General features: G+C 45.0%; 2 protein-coding genes across 2 annotated transcripts in view; one reads left to right on the top strand and one right to left on the bottom strand.

Moving 5' to 3' along the window:
• The window catches only part of T265_04613 (hypothetical protein), a gene marked incomplete at both ends in the record, with an annotated part of 11,717 nt that extends 7,806 nt beyond the window's left edge, over positions 1 to 3,911 (top strand). The window contains one exon of the mRNA XM_009169395.1: positions 3,744 to 3,911. Coding sequence (XP_009167659.1) covers positions 3,744 to 3,911 — 168 coding nt within the window. The remainder of the gene's footprint in view (positions 1 to 3,743) is intronic.
• T265_13549 (hypothetical protein) overlaps positions 1 to 12,325 on the bottom strand; it is a gene marked incomplete at both ends in the record, with an annotated part of 81,156 nt that overhangs the window by 47,695 nt on the left and 21,136 nt on the right. The window contains 6 exons of the mRNA XM_009169432.1: positions 4,523 to 5,014; positions 6,128 to 6,523; positions 8,403 to 8,889; positions 9,422 to 9,515; positions 10,610 to 10,647; positions 11,508 to 11,544. Coding sequence (XP_009167696.1) covers positions 4,523 to 5,014; positions 6,128 to 6,523; positions 8,403 to 8,889; positions 9,422 to 9,515; positions 10,610 to 10,647; positions 11,508 to 11,544 — 1,544 coding nt within the window. The remainder of the gene's footprint in view (positions 1 to 4,522; positions 5,015 to 6,127; positions 6,524 to 8,402; positions 8,890 to 9,421; positions 9,516 to 10,609; positions 10,648 to 11,507; positions 11,545 to 12,325) is intronic.

Genomic DNA, 12,325 nt, shown 5'->3' with positions numbered 1-12,325 from the left:
CATAAGGTTGACAGAAACTCGGGGACTGCGCCTACCTGATCAGCCCGAAGTGGAAGGGCGAAATCGGTCGTGGGCTGTCAAAGAGTTTTCAGCAACCTTGTGAGTAGTACTTTTGTGAGAAAGTACTTGTGAGAAGTACCTTGTGAGAAAGTACTAACATGTTTACAACCAGCCTAAACTGGAAAGCCCATGCTAGGTGATAAAAACACCAAGCCTTGATAAAACACCCCACCATTATGAATATATCCCAGGCTCACCAACTTCATCTTGTTCCAACCACGCGGCCTCCCATCGTGTGTTTCCGACATGCGGTGTGAGTTAGGCGCTTCTGAAGCATGAACGACGGTTTTCAGTGAAAACTCTAAACCGACCAACACCGGTTTTGTCCTTCTTGGAACTGGTCACCCAGTCTCCGCCAACCTTGTACCAAATTGCACCTACGTCGCGATAAATACTTATTGGCTAATTAACATAGTATCAAAAGTGAATTTCACCTGAATCCTTCGTTTGAATCTCTACTACAGCTTAATGTTTGTACATCCCTAAATGGTTCGTTTTCGGAGACGGGAAAAACTTACTGATAAAAGGCCAAGCGGCCACGTGCGGTTCAATATTAGGAATCAACTGTTCTTTGGCCAAATATTCAGGAGCTTCCTGTGAGAATAAACGAAAGGAGTACAAATTGTGAACACTTAATGTGATGTCAGTATTCTCAACATTTCGAAAATTCTACACGCTCCTGTGAAGCCTATGCAGTGGAATGTCACGACAGAAAACGAGAAACGGGTGTTCGCTCATGAAAGTTCTCCTAATCTTCGATTCAGAGAATTCGATGAGACACTCAAACCTGATACTGTGCTTCAGCTTTCACATGTGGACCCAGGCAGCTGAGTCAAACAGTGAACTTTGGTAAATATTCTCACTACTTGCAAAATGCTAGTAGCAAACACAGAGCCACGTGGCAGCCAATCGCAGTCGATCAACATAAAGGGTGGAGAGAATATTGAAAGACAAATATAGTAAAACCGGAATGTTCTCAAAATGTTGGTCAGTTCTTGTGGCACGTCTGGTGTGAAAATGATAGCTAGGATACCAGAGCTACGCACTGAAGATGAGTGCCAAAAAGCCACGAAATGTGTATAGTCTGAGTGCGCTTCACGAAAACATAAAATCTCGGCACTATTTAAAAACAAATTCCTACATGTGTGTTTAATTCAAATGGATTCTTGCACGGCAGTCTACGTGATGCTTGCCAGTCGACAATCAGACACTCAGAAATGGACAAAAATAAAAGATAGCTTTATTTTTAAAATAAACGACCATAATAATCCTTTATTTGTCTTTCAAAAGGACCACCTTTCCCGTGATAGAGCCTACGAGCCTGATAGCTTTGATCAAAAGGGACTTGGGAATTTTTGGATCAAGAACTCTCACAGAAAATCTATGTTCGCGTAAAGCCTTTTTGGTCTCTGTGGTGTAAAGAGTGCGATGAAACGGTTCACTTCCACTGAACTGTGAGCCAACCCGTTGTTTTAACAGCTCGGCGGCCCGATTACAACCAACAAGGGCAGATTGTATAAAAAATGGCACGCTCAACTTCAAAAACTGTGTGCACATTAAGTACTATTCTGTGCAGCGTGTCCTGATTGGTTAAAATTCGGTCAAGTGGGCGGGCCGTTCTCTCCTTGAATCACCGTATGGGTGAAAATATTGCAGGAAAGTAGCCATCAGTTCAAAAGGAAGTTCCAGTTGATGGCACGCTCCACGTCGTCGAACTCTGTGGAATAACTACTTCCTATCGGCAACACCTGGTGTAACGGTGATGCTACTGATGGGGAGGCACGCGAGTAGTATGTGCTGTTCTTGGAATTTCGCTTTGCGTCTTTTGAAAAGGGGAGATCTGTTGCGGAATTTGTGGAGTCACTTTGTAACATTTGCTTGGATTTGAGCAATGAATGATTGGAGTCAATGAATATCCAGGAAAGTTCAAGAAGCCGCGTTCAGGAGAAGATGGATATCCAGTTTTTGTAAATAAGATGCAAATGAGAGTTTTGCTTCCCTGTCCAATGGTCTGTGACCGGTCAGTTGGCATTCCCTAATAAATAACTCCTTTCACTGTACAGCGTTGAGAAGCAACTACTAGTGAGGCTGAATGAAGTGAAAGGGTTTCAATAACTAAGTGGATTGTGAAGCTAAGCTAGTATAGAACGTTCCTCTTACTAGGGAACCACGGTCTTTGCGATTTTCAAGTATTTGCATCGCGATTAGAAAACTCAGATACATTCGAATAGGCTGAGTCCTGCTGGATGTTGGTCAGGCAGCTGTTGATCTGTTCGCCGAACTTGGTAATTGATTTACAACGTTTCCCAACATAAATACATACAATTTGAAGACTATCTATTATCTCTTAGCATGATTGGCCGATTGTGAGACAGCCTTTCATAAATTTATTGATCAATTTGTGATATCGCTTGCGTTGTGGTCTGAGTCACTATCAGTCTGCATCAAAAGGTTGCACAAATATGCAGAGTTCAAGTAGGGACGGGGAACATTGCTAGTCGATGTCGGGTATGCATGAGCAAATAATGGAGTGAGTAGTCATCATCGCGATGAAAGATGGTTCTTGGAGAGAAACGTCCCCTCAAGGATCGATAGGAGACAGTGTTTTGTGCAAGAACTTGCTTAATCATGCAGTACAAATTATTCATTCACCCATCCTATCCGCCCATAAAATTCAAGTGTAATCTGACAGTAGTTAGGAGGCAAGTTTTTCACGGCCTCGTTTCACTCCACCCTCACTTTGAGCAGAAACTCCAAGTTAGGAGTACCTCGAAGTTAGAAGCAGCTTCCGGGTGGTGTTCCCTATACGGGGGGAGGGGAGTTTAAGAGTTGTTCTAAAACGGTTGTCACTCAAATTAATGTGACAATATTTCGCACAGCGTGTTCGCAAACATCTACCAAACCGAAAACCAATTCTTTACCATGCGACACGTTCGTGCACGTCGAGAAATTCACAAATTTTTAACTGTCTATACTTCCCAGTAAGCATGTTGGTCAATTTCAAAACGGNGTTTTTTTAAATTGTTCCCCAGGATTTGAAAATATGTGTTTCCAAACTAAGGGCAAATTTGCTGTTTTTCCAGTCACAAATCATAATACTATCGTAAGATTCTGCCTCACGTGATCCAAACAGATGGTCAAATCCATGAAAATTCTAATCAAACACAGAATGTGACAAAATCTGTTCCACATGCGGTGCGTCTCATGTTGATGTTGAATTTGGTGAACTCCGATTGATTTGCCGGAAGCAAGCATGACAAAACCAAATTTGGGGGACTGAAACAAATCTACTCATAGTGACGTTGTTAAGGCACATTGGATAACCTGAATTTTACTCGAGAAACAACCGGGAAGTCCCACAAGAAGCTTGTTTTACGGAATGCACTACACGAGAAAAAACTTGGACACATCAAGAACTTTTCAGTAGCACTTAGTTGACCGCAATAAGGCCTTGCTAAAGTCAGTCGACTCAAAGTTGATTCCCATCAGAAGCGATGACCGACAAAGTGCTTTTTAGTTACACCGGCTAAATGCAACGGGATTTGCACTGGGATTTTCGTTCTCCGCGTCCACCGAAGGATTGATATTTCAAAGTAAAGTAACTTACACACATCATTAATGCGTTGCCCAAACTCCCAAGTGGCCACTCCGTTCAGTTAATCTTGGTCGGGTTCTGATTTAAGGTGGCTTGGTGGTTTGTGGAAGAAACTTCAGTCCCCGTGCCGAGCAGCAGCCGCCTGATGAAATCAACAAGTGGCCAGCAGTTTGGAGGCCACAATGAGGAAACTATCTATCCATCTATCTACACATCATCTGGGATCCACACTCTCTCGACCCCCTCCGACCAATAATCCTGGATCCACAGTACATCGTACCATGCGTTCAGTGCACCTACTCACCTGCTCTACGAAAAATCAATACTGACTACTTTTCACCAAGTGCAAACGCTTCATTCGAATGCAACGTACAGTAGTACATCGAGGGTCATCATTCACACTGAATTGAGCCTCAGTTGACTTTGAAAACAACGCATAAAACAATGGACTACCATTCTCCAGTTGCAGGCGAAACGTCCAGAGTACAAACAATAAGAAAAGCACAATTGTTCAGTTTCACATCACTCGCGTTCTGAACAGTCGTCCTCCCCGCAATTATTCATGTGAATCCACACCAAAGGGGGGGGGAAGCACTGGACTCGAGTTTGGCTCTTGTTAGAGCTCATCAGCAGTGCATATCCAATAGCCGTGCCGGGGTTTGAACTCCGGACACCTGACATGCGAGGCGAACGTGTTGCCACTATTCCAGTGCTTCCCCCCTTTATTGTGGATTCACATGAATAATTGCTCCGGGATAGGAGGGTGACTGTTCAATACGAGAGTGACGTGAAACTGAACAATAAACCTCCCGAGAAAACCCCATAAGCAAAAGCACAATTATCAGATACCAAGCAATGGATACAAACCTGAGGAATATCGATCCACTCCGGGAAAAAAAGACCGTGAGTTTTGATAAGATCTGCCACAATGGATCTCGGATCTGTTGGCTGTGCCTCAGACAAATTCACCGCCTGATTCCTTTCGTCCTCATCTAAATCATCCTCACCATCATCATCGTCATCATCGTCCGGATCGTCTTCCTCATCATCCACGGTGTCCAACACTACGACAGGCGAAGGACTTCGACGTTGGGGAGATACTGTGGGCGGTGGATAGGTCGAGGGTGAGTCATAACAACAAGACTCCCCTCCTTCGGACGAACGACGCTTCGGGGTCGACTCTGTCGCAGCTGAGACAGGGCTTGGCGATCGGTGGCTGTGTGCAGGACTCCCACAAGGAGGAAAATCTAGTTGATGGGAATGTATCGTGGGCGGATGTTGGAGCTCCACAGAATCAGGTATAAGAAGAGCAGCGCACTGAGACGTGTTGGAACTGGTTTTCTTCGCCCGATCATCTACCTATCAGAGAAAAAGGATATTCATACAAATATTCATATATCGCGTGTGTGGGTACTTGTTGGTGGATGAATTGAATTGATAGAATTTTCACCAAAAGGACATGTGCAACGGTTGAAGTCCATCCTGTTAGGTTGGTTCGAAAATACACAGTATTTTCGCCAAACATGTAAACAAGCCGGGTTGAACGAAACACGTTCTCTGAAGGTTGGCCAGTGTGTGAAAAGGTAGCACAAAAAATATGTTAACTTTCGGCCAGTAAAAATAACCGCAGAGCGAGTTGGTGATTCTGAGGAACTACTCTTGTTCAGATAACGACAGTTCAAGCAAGATCGTATGGATGAATTTCAAACTTTTCACATATATGAAATAAAAGTCAGTCTTGTTCATCGTTTCTTGTGACGCGCACTGCTAAGCTGCGCTCAGGGAACTATGCCGCACAAAGTCTTGACTGGCTGACTGGACCTGTATGGTCCTCCAACCTTATGTGCGGGGCTCTGTCCTTGATCAAAAAAGCGTAGACACCGAATACTGGTAGATCAATAGTCGGGGTGAACACGGAGTCCTGCCCGCGTCGTGTCCTATCGTCGTAACCTATGGCGATCAGCCTCCAGACATTAACGGAGCATAAGAGTGTGGACCAATTGTGAACACGGCTGCCCGCGTCGTGTGGCGATCAGCCTCCAGAAATTAACGGAGCATAAGAGTGTGGACCAATTAGCAAATTGAAAAAGTCAGTCAGCTTGAAAAATTTCGATGATAAAAGATCGATTCGAACGCGCAACCATTCATATACAATCTGGCTATAAGAGATATGGACTAGCCGATCTCACATACACAAATAACTGCATGCATGTCACGAGCTTACTAGGTGGGTCCCAACATGCCAGTACGATAAACGTAAAAAAAATTAGGGGAGTAAAGACAGTGAAGACAGCAGACTTCAAAATATGCAAAGGAATGGTAAGCCCAAAGGCATTTGTTTCAGACGTTAGGAAGCATGTTAGTGGCTTGTCACATCAGGGTTACAATTAAACCACATACTACTCACATACCTCACCAGTAGTATCCGTAGTTGAACCATGACCGCACACCAAAAAATGACGCTCAACTCACCCCTCTTGCAGTCCTCTGAGTAGATTTGTAATTACGCGATCTCAAACGTCTTGAACGACTACGGGAGGAGTTAAATGGTCCATTCGAGCAATTCTTTGGCAATGAGCCGCTTGAACTGGAGATGGCGGAACCAAGCGGGAGCTGAAGCTTGCTCGGAACATGCTTGTTTCCTTTGCACTTCCTAGTGCATGGTCTGCGTGCCGGAGACAACTTGGCAACAGGTTTCCTCAGAGCAGGGTCACGGCTGGCGTTCAAGGTTCGTTTTCGCTGCACAGAACGACGCTTCACTGGCTCACGAATGGAGACTTGTACTTCACTGGTGTCCGTCCGTCGAGTTGGTGAAGGGAGATCGGATGTGATAAGCTCAGTAGATTCGCTTCTGACGCCAGTATCCGACTGGTTGTCATCTGCGCAGTACGCTGAAGACAGTCGAGTAACTTTAGCGGTGGCGACAAAGTCTTTGATCCGAGGGCTAAGACGGCCGGAACTGTGGGGAGACCAGTACGAATGGTCGAATGAATTAAATGGCCTAATCAGGAGGCCTAATCAGGTAGACCAGATCGCTCACTGACGAGAGGAGTATCATTGACGGAAACACTAGAAAGGAACCGTAATTCAACTAAATACGTCACGAACAAAGGTAAACTGACGTTTCGGCGTTGACCGAAGGGTTAGCGCACACTGGCTTATCCAAAAGAGCGCACCAACAGGCAGAAGTCCATCACCCGAACAACGCAGACTGATTTGGAAAGAACAAAACGACCAGGCGATTGAGTGATGAGTACACCGTTTCGTTAGAAAGCCAGAAACAAGAGGTTTCTTGATGTTATTTTCCGTGATGCATATCCCAAACGACAAACCTAGGACGCTGCACCGTACTGTTTGGGATTCTCAAACGAAATCATTGGTCAGTGTAATTTCATAAATCTATGGAAATTGTTATAAGTAGTAAAACCTAATAAAACACCTCAAAAATCACGGTTGAAAGTGGGAGATGCCGGAAAACAAATGGACATTACCGTTTGTCATCTCGTTTTGCGCTGGACACGTTGGATAGCACAGAACAGTCTGTGGCAAAACTCCGGTCCTTCAGACATTTGCTATCAGAGGGAACTGTACAAGAGAGAGAGAGAGAGAAAAGAAGGCAATCCTCAGTGCTACTACTAAAAACGTCGATGAAAATTCGAAACATCCGCTATCAATTCCAGCCATCTTTGGGTCTCATTGAGTAGACTTTTCTAATCAAACAGAGGCAAGCTTATGAAGAACAGGCGAGAGGAGCTAAGGCATTTCCAGGATACAGGGTACTTGTTGGTGGATGAATTGAATTGATAGAATTTTCACCAAAAGGACATGTGCAACGGTTGAAGTCCATCCTGTTAGGTTGGTTCGAAAATACACAGTATTTTCGCCAAACATGTAAACAAGCCGGGTTGAACGAAACACGTTCTCTGAAGGTTGGCCAGTGTGTGAAAAGGTAGCACAAAAAATATGTTAACTTTCGGCCAGTAAAAATAACCGCAGAGCGAGTTGGTGATTCTGAGGAACTACTCTTGTTCAGATAACGACAGTTCAAGCAAGATCGTATGGATGAATTTCAAACTTTTCACATATATGAAATAAAAGTCAGCCTTGTTCATCGTTTCTTGTGACGCGCACTGCTAAGCTGCGCTCAGGGAACTATGCCGCACAAAGTCTTGACTGGCTGACTGGACCTGTATGGTCCTCCAACCTTATGTGCGGGGCTCTGTCCTTGATCAAAAAAGCGTAGACACCGAATACTGGTAGATCAATAGTCGGGGTGAACACGGAGTCCTGCCCGCGTCGTGTGGCGATCAGCCTCCAGAAATTAACGGAGCATAAGAGTGTGGACCAATTAGCAAATTGAAAAAGTCAGCGTCCTTGAAAAATTTCGATGATAAAAGATCGATTCGAACGCGCAACCATTCATATACAATCTGGCTATAAGAGATATGGACTAGCCGATCTCACATACACAAATAACTGCATGCATGTCACGAGCTTACTAGGTGGGTCCCAACATGCCAGTACGATAAACGTAAAAAAAATTAGGGGAGTAAAGACAGTGAAGACAGCAGACTTCAAAATATGCAAAGGAATGGTAAGCCCAAAGGCATTTGTTTCAGACGTTAGGAAGCATGTTAGTGGCTTGTCACATCAGGGTTACAATTAAACCACATACTACTCACATACCTCACCAGTAGTATCCGTAGTTGAACCATGACCGCACACCAAAAAATGACGCTCAACTCACCCCTCTTGCAGTCCTCTGAGTAGATTTGTAATTACGCGATCTCAAACGTCTTGAACGACTACGGGAGGAGTTAAATGGTCCATTCGAGCAATTCTTTGGCAATGAGCCGCTTGAACTGGAGATGGCGGAACCAAGCGGGAGCTGAAGCTTGCTCGGAACATGCTTGTTTCCTTTGCACTTCCTAGTGCATGGTCTGCGTGCCGGAGACAACTTGGCAACAGGTTTCTTCAGAGCAGGGTCACGGCTGGCGTTCAAGGTTCGTTTTCGCTGCACAGAACGACGCTTCACTGGCTCACGAATGGAGACTTGTACTTCACTGGTGTCCGTCCGTCGAGTTGGTGAAGGGAGATCGGATGTGATAAGCTCAGTAGATTCGCTTCTGACGCCAGTATCCGACTGGTTGTCATCTGCGCAGTACGCTGAAGACAGTCGAGTAACTTTATCGGTGGCGACAGAGTCTTTGATCCGAGGGCTAAGACGACCGGAACTGTGGGGAGACCAGTACGAATGGTCGAATGAATTAAATGGCCTAATCAGGAGGCCTAATCAGGTAGACCAGATCGCTCACTGACGAGAGGAGTATCATTGACGGAAACACTAGAAAGGAACCGTAATTCAACTAAATACGTCACGAACAAAGGTAAACTGACGTTTCGGCGTTGACCGAAGGGTTAGCGCACACTGGCTTATCCAAAAGAGCGCACCAACAGGCAGAAGTCCATCACCCGAACAACGCAGACTGATTTGGAAAGAACAAAACGACCAGGCGATTGGGTGATGAGTACACCGTTTCGTTAGAAAGCCAGAAACAAGAGGTTTCTTGATGTTATTTTCCGTGATGCATATCCCAAACGACAAACCTAGGACGCTGCACCGTACTGTTTGGGATTCTCAAACGAAATCATTGGTCAGTGTAATTTCATAAATCTATGGAAATTGTTATAAGTAGTAAAACCTAATAAAACACCTCAAAAATCACGGTTGAAAGTGGGAGATGCCGGAAAACAAATGGACATTACCGTTTGTCATCTCGTTTTGCGCTGGACACGTTGGATAGCACAGAACAGTCTGTGGCAAAACTCCGGTCCTTCAGACATTTGCTATCAGAGGGAACTGTACAAGAGAGAGAGAGAGAAAAGAAGGCAATCCTCAGTGCTACTACTAAAAACGTCGATGAAAATTCGAAACATCCGCTATCAATTCCAGCCATCTTTGGGTCTCATTGAGTAGACTTTTCTAATCAAACAGAGGCAAGCTTATGAAGAACAGGCGAGAGGAGCTAAGGCATTTCCAGGATACAGCACCAGTGACAATTTCTATTGGACAGAACAGGTTTGGACAGGACAGGTGGAATATACACCAAGTTGTTCTAGACGTTCTGTATGTGGGACCAGGGCTTGCTGCTACAGATGATGAAACTCACGCCAACAACTGCTTTTCAGTTTGTACTCACTTGACATTGGAGACGCGGTTTGTTCGTCTGACGAAGGTGAGGAAACGTGTGTTGGTGTTTTGAGCACTCGGACAGATTACTTGTGTTGTGTACCTGTACCCTACGCCAACAATCTCGTTTCTTATGCATCATACTACTGAGTCGCCATTCTGTCAGTTTGTTCTGCGCAGGCTTGTAGAATTTACTCAATAATAAACACTGTCGGTGTTGTGGTTGCTAGCATTCTCATCAGGGGGTGAGAAGTGCTGAGCTGTAACTGCTCGATCCTGATTGGCTGACCTGCTGACCAATCAGGGCGCAGCCTGCCAGCTTATTTAGACAGGCTTGCTTCTGGATAGTTGGTACAGTGTTTCTTGTGTGCATTGAGGTTGGAGTTCGAACAAAAATATATTAGCAACGCAAACCAGACGGTGCTGAGTAGGTAAATCGGTCTCCACTGCTCGGGAGGTCCATATGGTTATTCAACGGAAGCCAGACGACACAGAAATGGAGAAATTTTGAAAGCAGAACGCAGTAAAGCAAATCGGGAAAAAGTGCCGTTAGAACAAGGGCTGTTTTGAATCAAGAACCTTCGGTCAACAAGTTAGCATACGGTGGGATCAATATCCGATTCGTCTGCTGAGTCTCGATAAACACAGGTAGGCCAAACCGCCATAGTGTCGACAGCAAGATATAACATGGCGTTGCAAGCGACTAACGCGACTAACGAAAAGACTGAAACATGCAAAAAATGATCTGAGAAAGCTCAACATACCTGTCCGATCGGCGTCCTGAGAACTGGCAGGATCGCGCCTAGAAAGAACGATGTATGGAGATGAGAAGACGAACATTTGGTTCAAGAAGCTAGATTAACCCCAAACAGAAACCCATACACCACGGTGTACAACGGAACACTAAGGGGGAACCCCTGGTTTTAACTTCTGTATCATCATAAAAAATCGTTCAGCTGTAACACCCTTCCAGTGCCTAGCTGCCATGCTACCCGAAGGAAGCACGAGGGCTGGGATACTGCTAGGTTGCCCAAGCCTAGACAGGAGGAGTCGAGAGACAGAGGCCGGGTTCGAACCACGGACCTTCCGGTCAGTAAATTCGCGCTCTAACCATTTGAGCCATCTTACTCCGTACCACCAAACCTACTGGATTGAAAAAGTCTGGTCAAGTGAATCATCAGTAAACACAAAGTAGCGATATTTGTAGTAAGCTTATTCAGACTGCTATGGACATGTCAAGTTCTGGTAACTTCCATAAAACTGTATGCGAAAGTGTGGGCTGAACAAATCTTGCCAGATAAGCGATTGAATTGTTTTGGTGCTGCAAAAACTAATCATGTGGATGCGCGCTTCCATAAATTTGCCCGATGTGGTCAACGACTGGTGTTCCTACTTAATAACTCAGTGATGTAAAGAATGAAATACGTCAGCGGAATAGTTCGTTATGGATGATAACGATCACAATAAGGCAACCAAGTACTTTGGTGCACTTTGATGGACACCAAATTAGGCCATAAAATCTACAGTATTAGTCCTTCGTGGATATATCGTGCTGGCACGTGACTTGAAACCCAAAAATCAGCTGCTTAGTTCACACGTGTATGGCATCGCGGTATAGCTGGTTTTCCTCAGCTAAAAAGTCATTTACTTCTGAAAACTCACTTTGAGTGTGCATCCACATTTGTGCGCACCGAGGACTCTGTAAATCAGGAGAAACAGGATGGAATTTAGCAAAAGTCACGCTTCAAGGGTCATTTTACCGACAACGACTCGGGCGAAATCAGAGCCTTTGGTTCAAAAGCATGACCACAAGGCAATGAACACAGTCATGAGGGCAGTGACCACTCAGTTGTGCTGTCACCAGTTCTTTGCGATTATGAAGTCATACATGAGATTCATCCTACAGAGATTGATACAACAGTGTATGGAAACTAGCCTGATCTTATTGTCGCAGGTTATGTACCTCTATGACTTACCGTATCCTTATCCTTTGAGAGGGCGGCTCTCTTTGACACTAGCACAATTTCTCATGCCAGGTTTTAAGTAGATAGATTTCCGACTAACATAGTCCTCTGGTCCTCCATTTTGACACTAATTTCTCATGCCAGGTTTTAAGTAGATAGATTTCCGACTAACATAGTCCTCTGGTCCTCCATGTTGTGGGTTAGAAAAGGAAAGGCGACTCGAAAAAAATCGTCCAGCTGTAGCACCACTTCGGTGTCTAGCTGCCATGCCACGCGAAGGAGGCACGAGGGCTGGGATACTGTCAGGTTGCTCAATTCTAGACAGGGGAAGTAGAGAGGCAGAGGTCGGGTTCGAACCACGGACCTTCCGGTCAGTGAATCCGAACGCTAACCACTTGGTCTATCTCTCACGGTGACTTGTTCCTTAAAAAAACTTGTACTACTCTGGTAGTGTGGCAGCATCCACCCACTGTCGTGCGGTCAGGCTTTTGAGTCAAAGGCTTTGATTGAGGATTC

Source organism: Opisthorchis viverrini, assembly GCF_000715545.1.
Source record: "Opisthorchis viverrini unplaced genomic scaffold opera_v5_78, whole genome shotgun sequence".
NCBI lineage: Eukaryota > Metazoa > Platyhelminthes > Trematoda > Opisthorchiida > Opisthorchiidae > Opisthorchis > Opisthorchis viverrini.
Note: the sequence above shows the minus strand (reverse complement) of the source record. Positions and strands in the feature narration are given on the sequence as shown.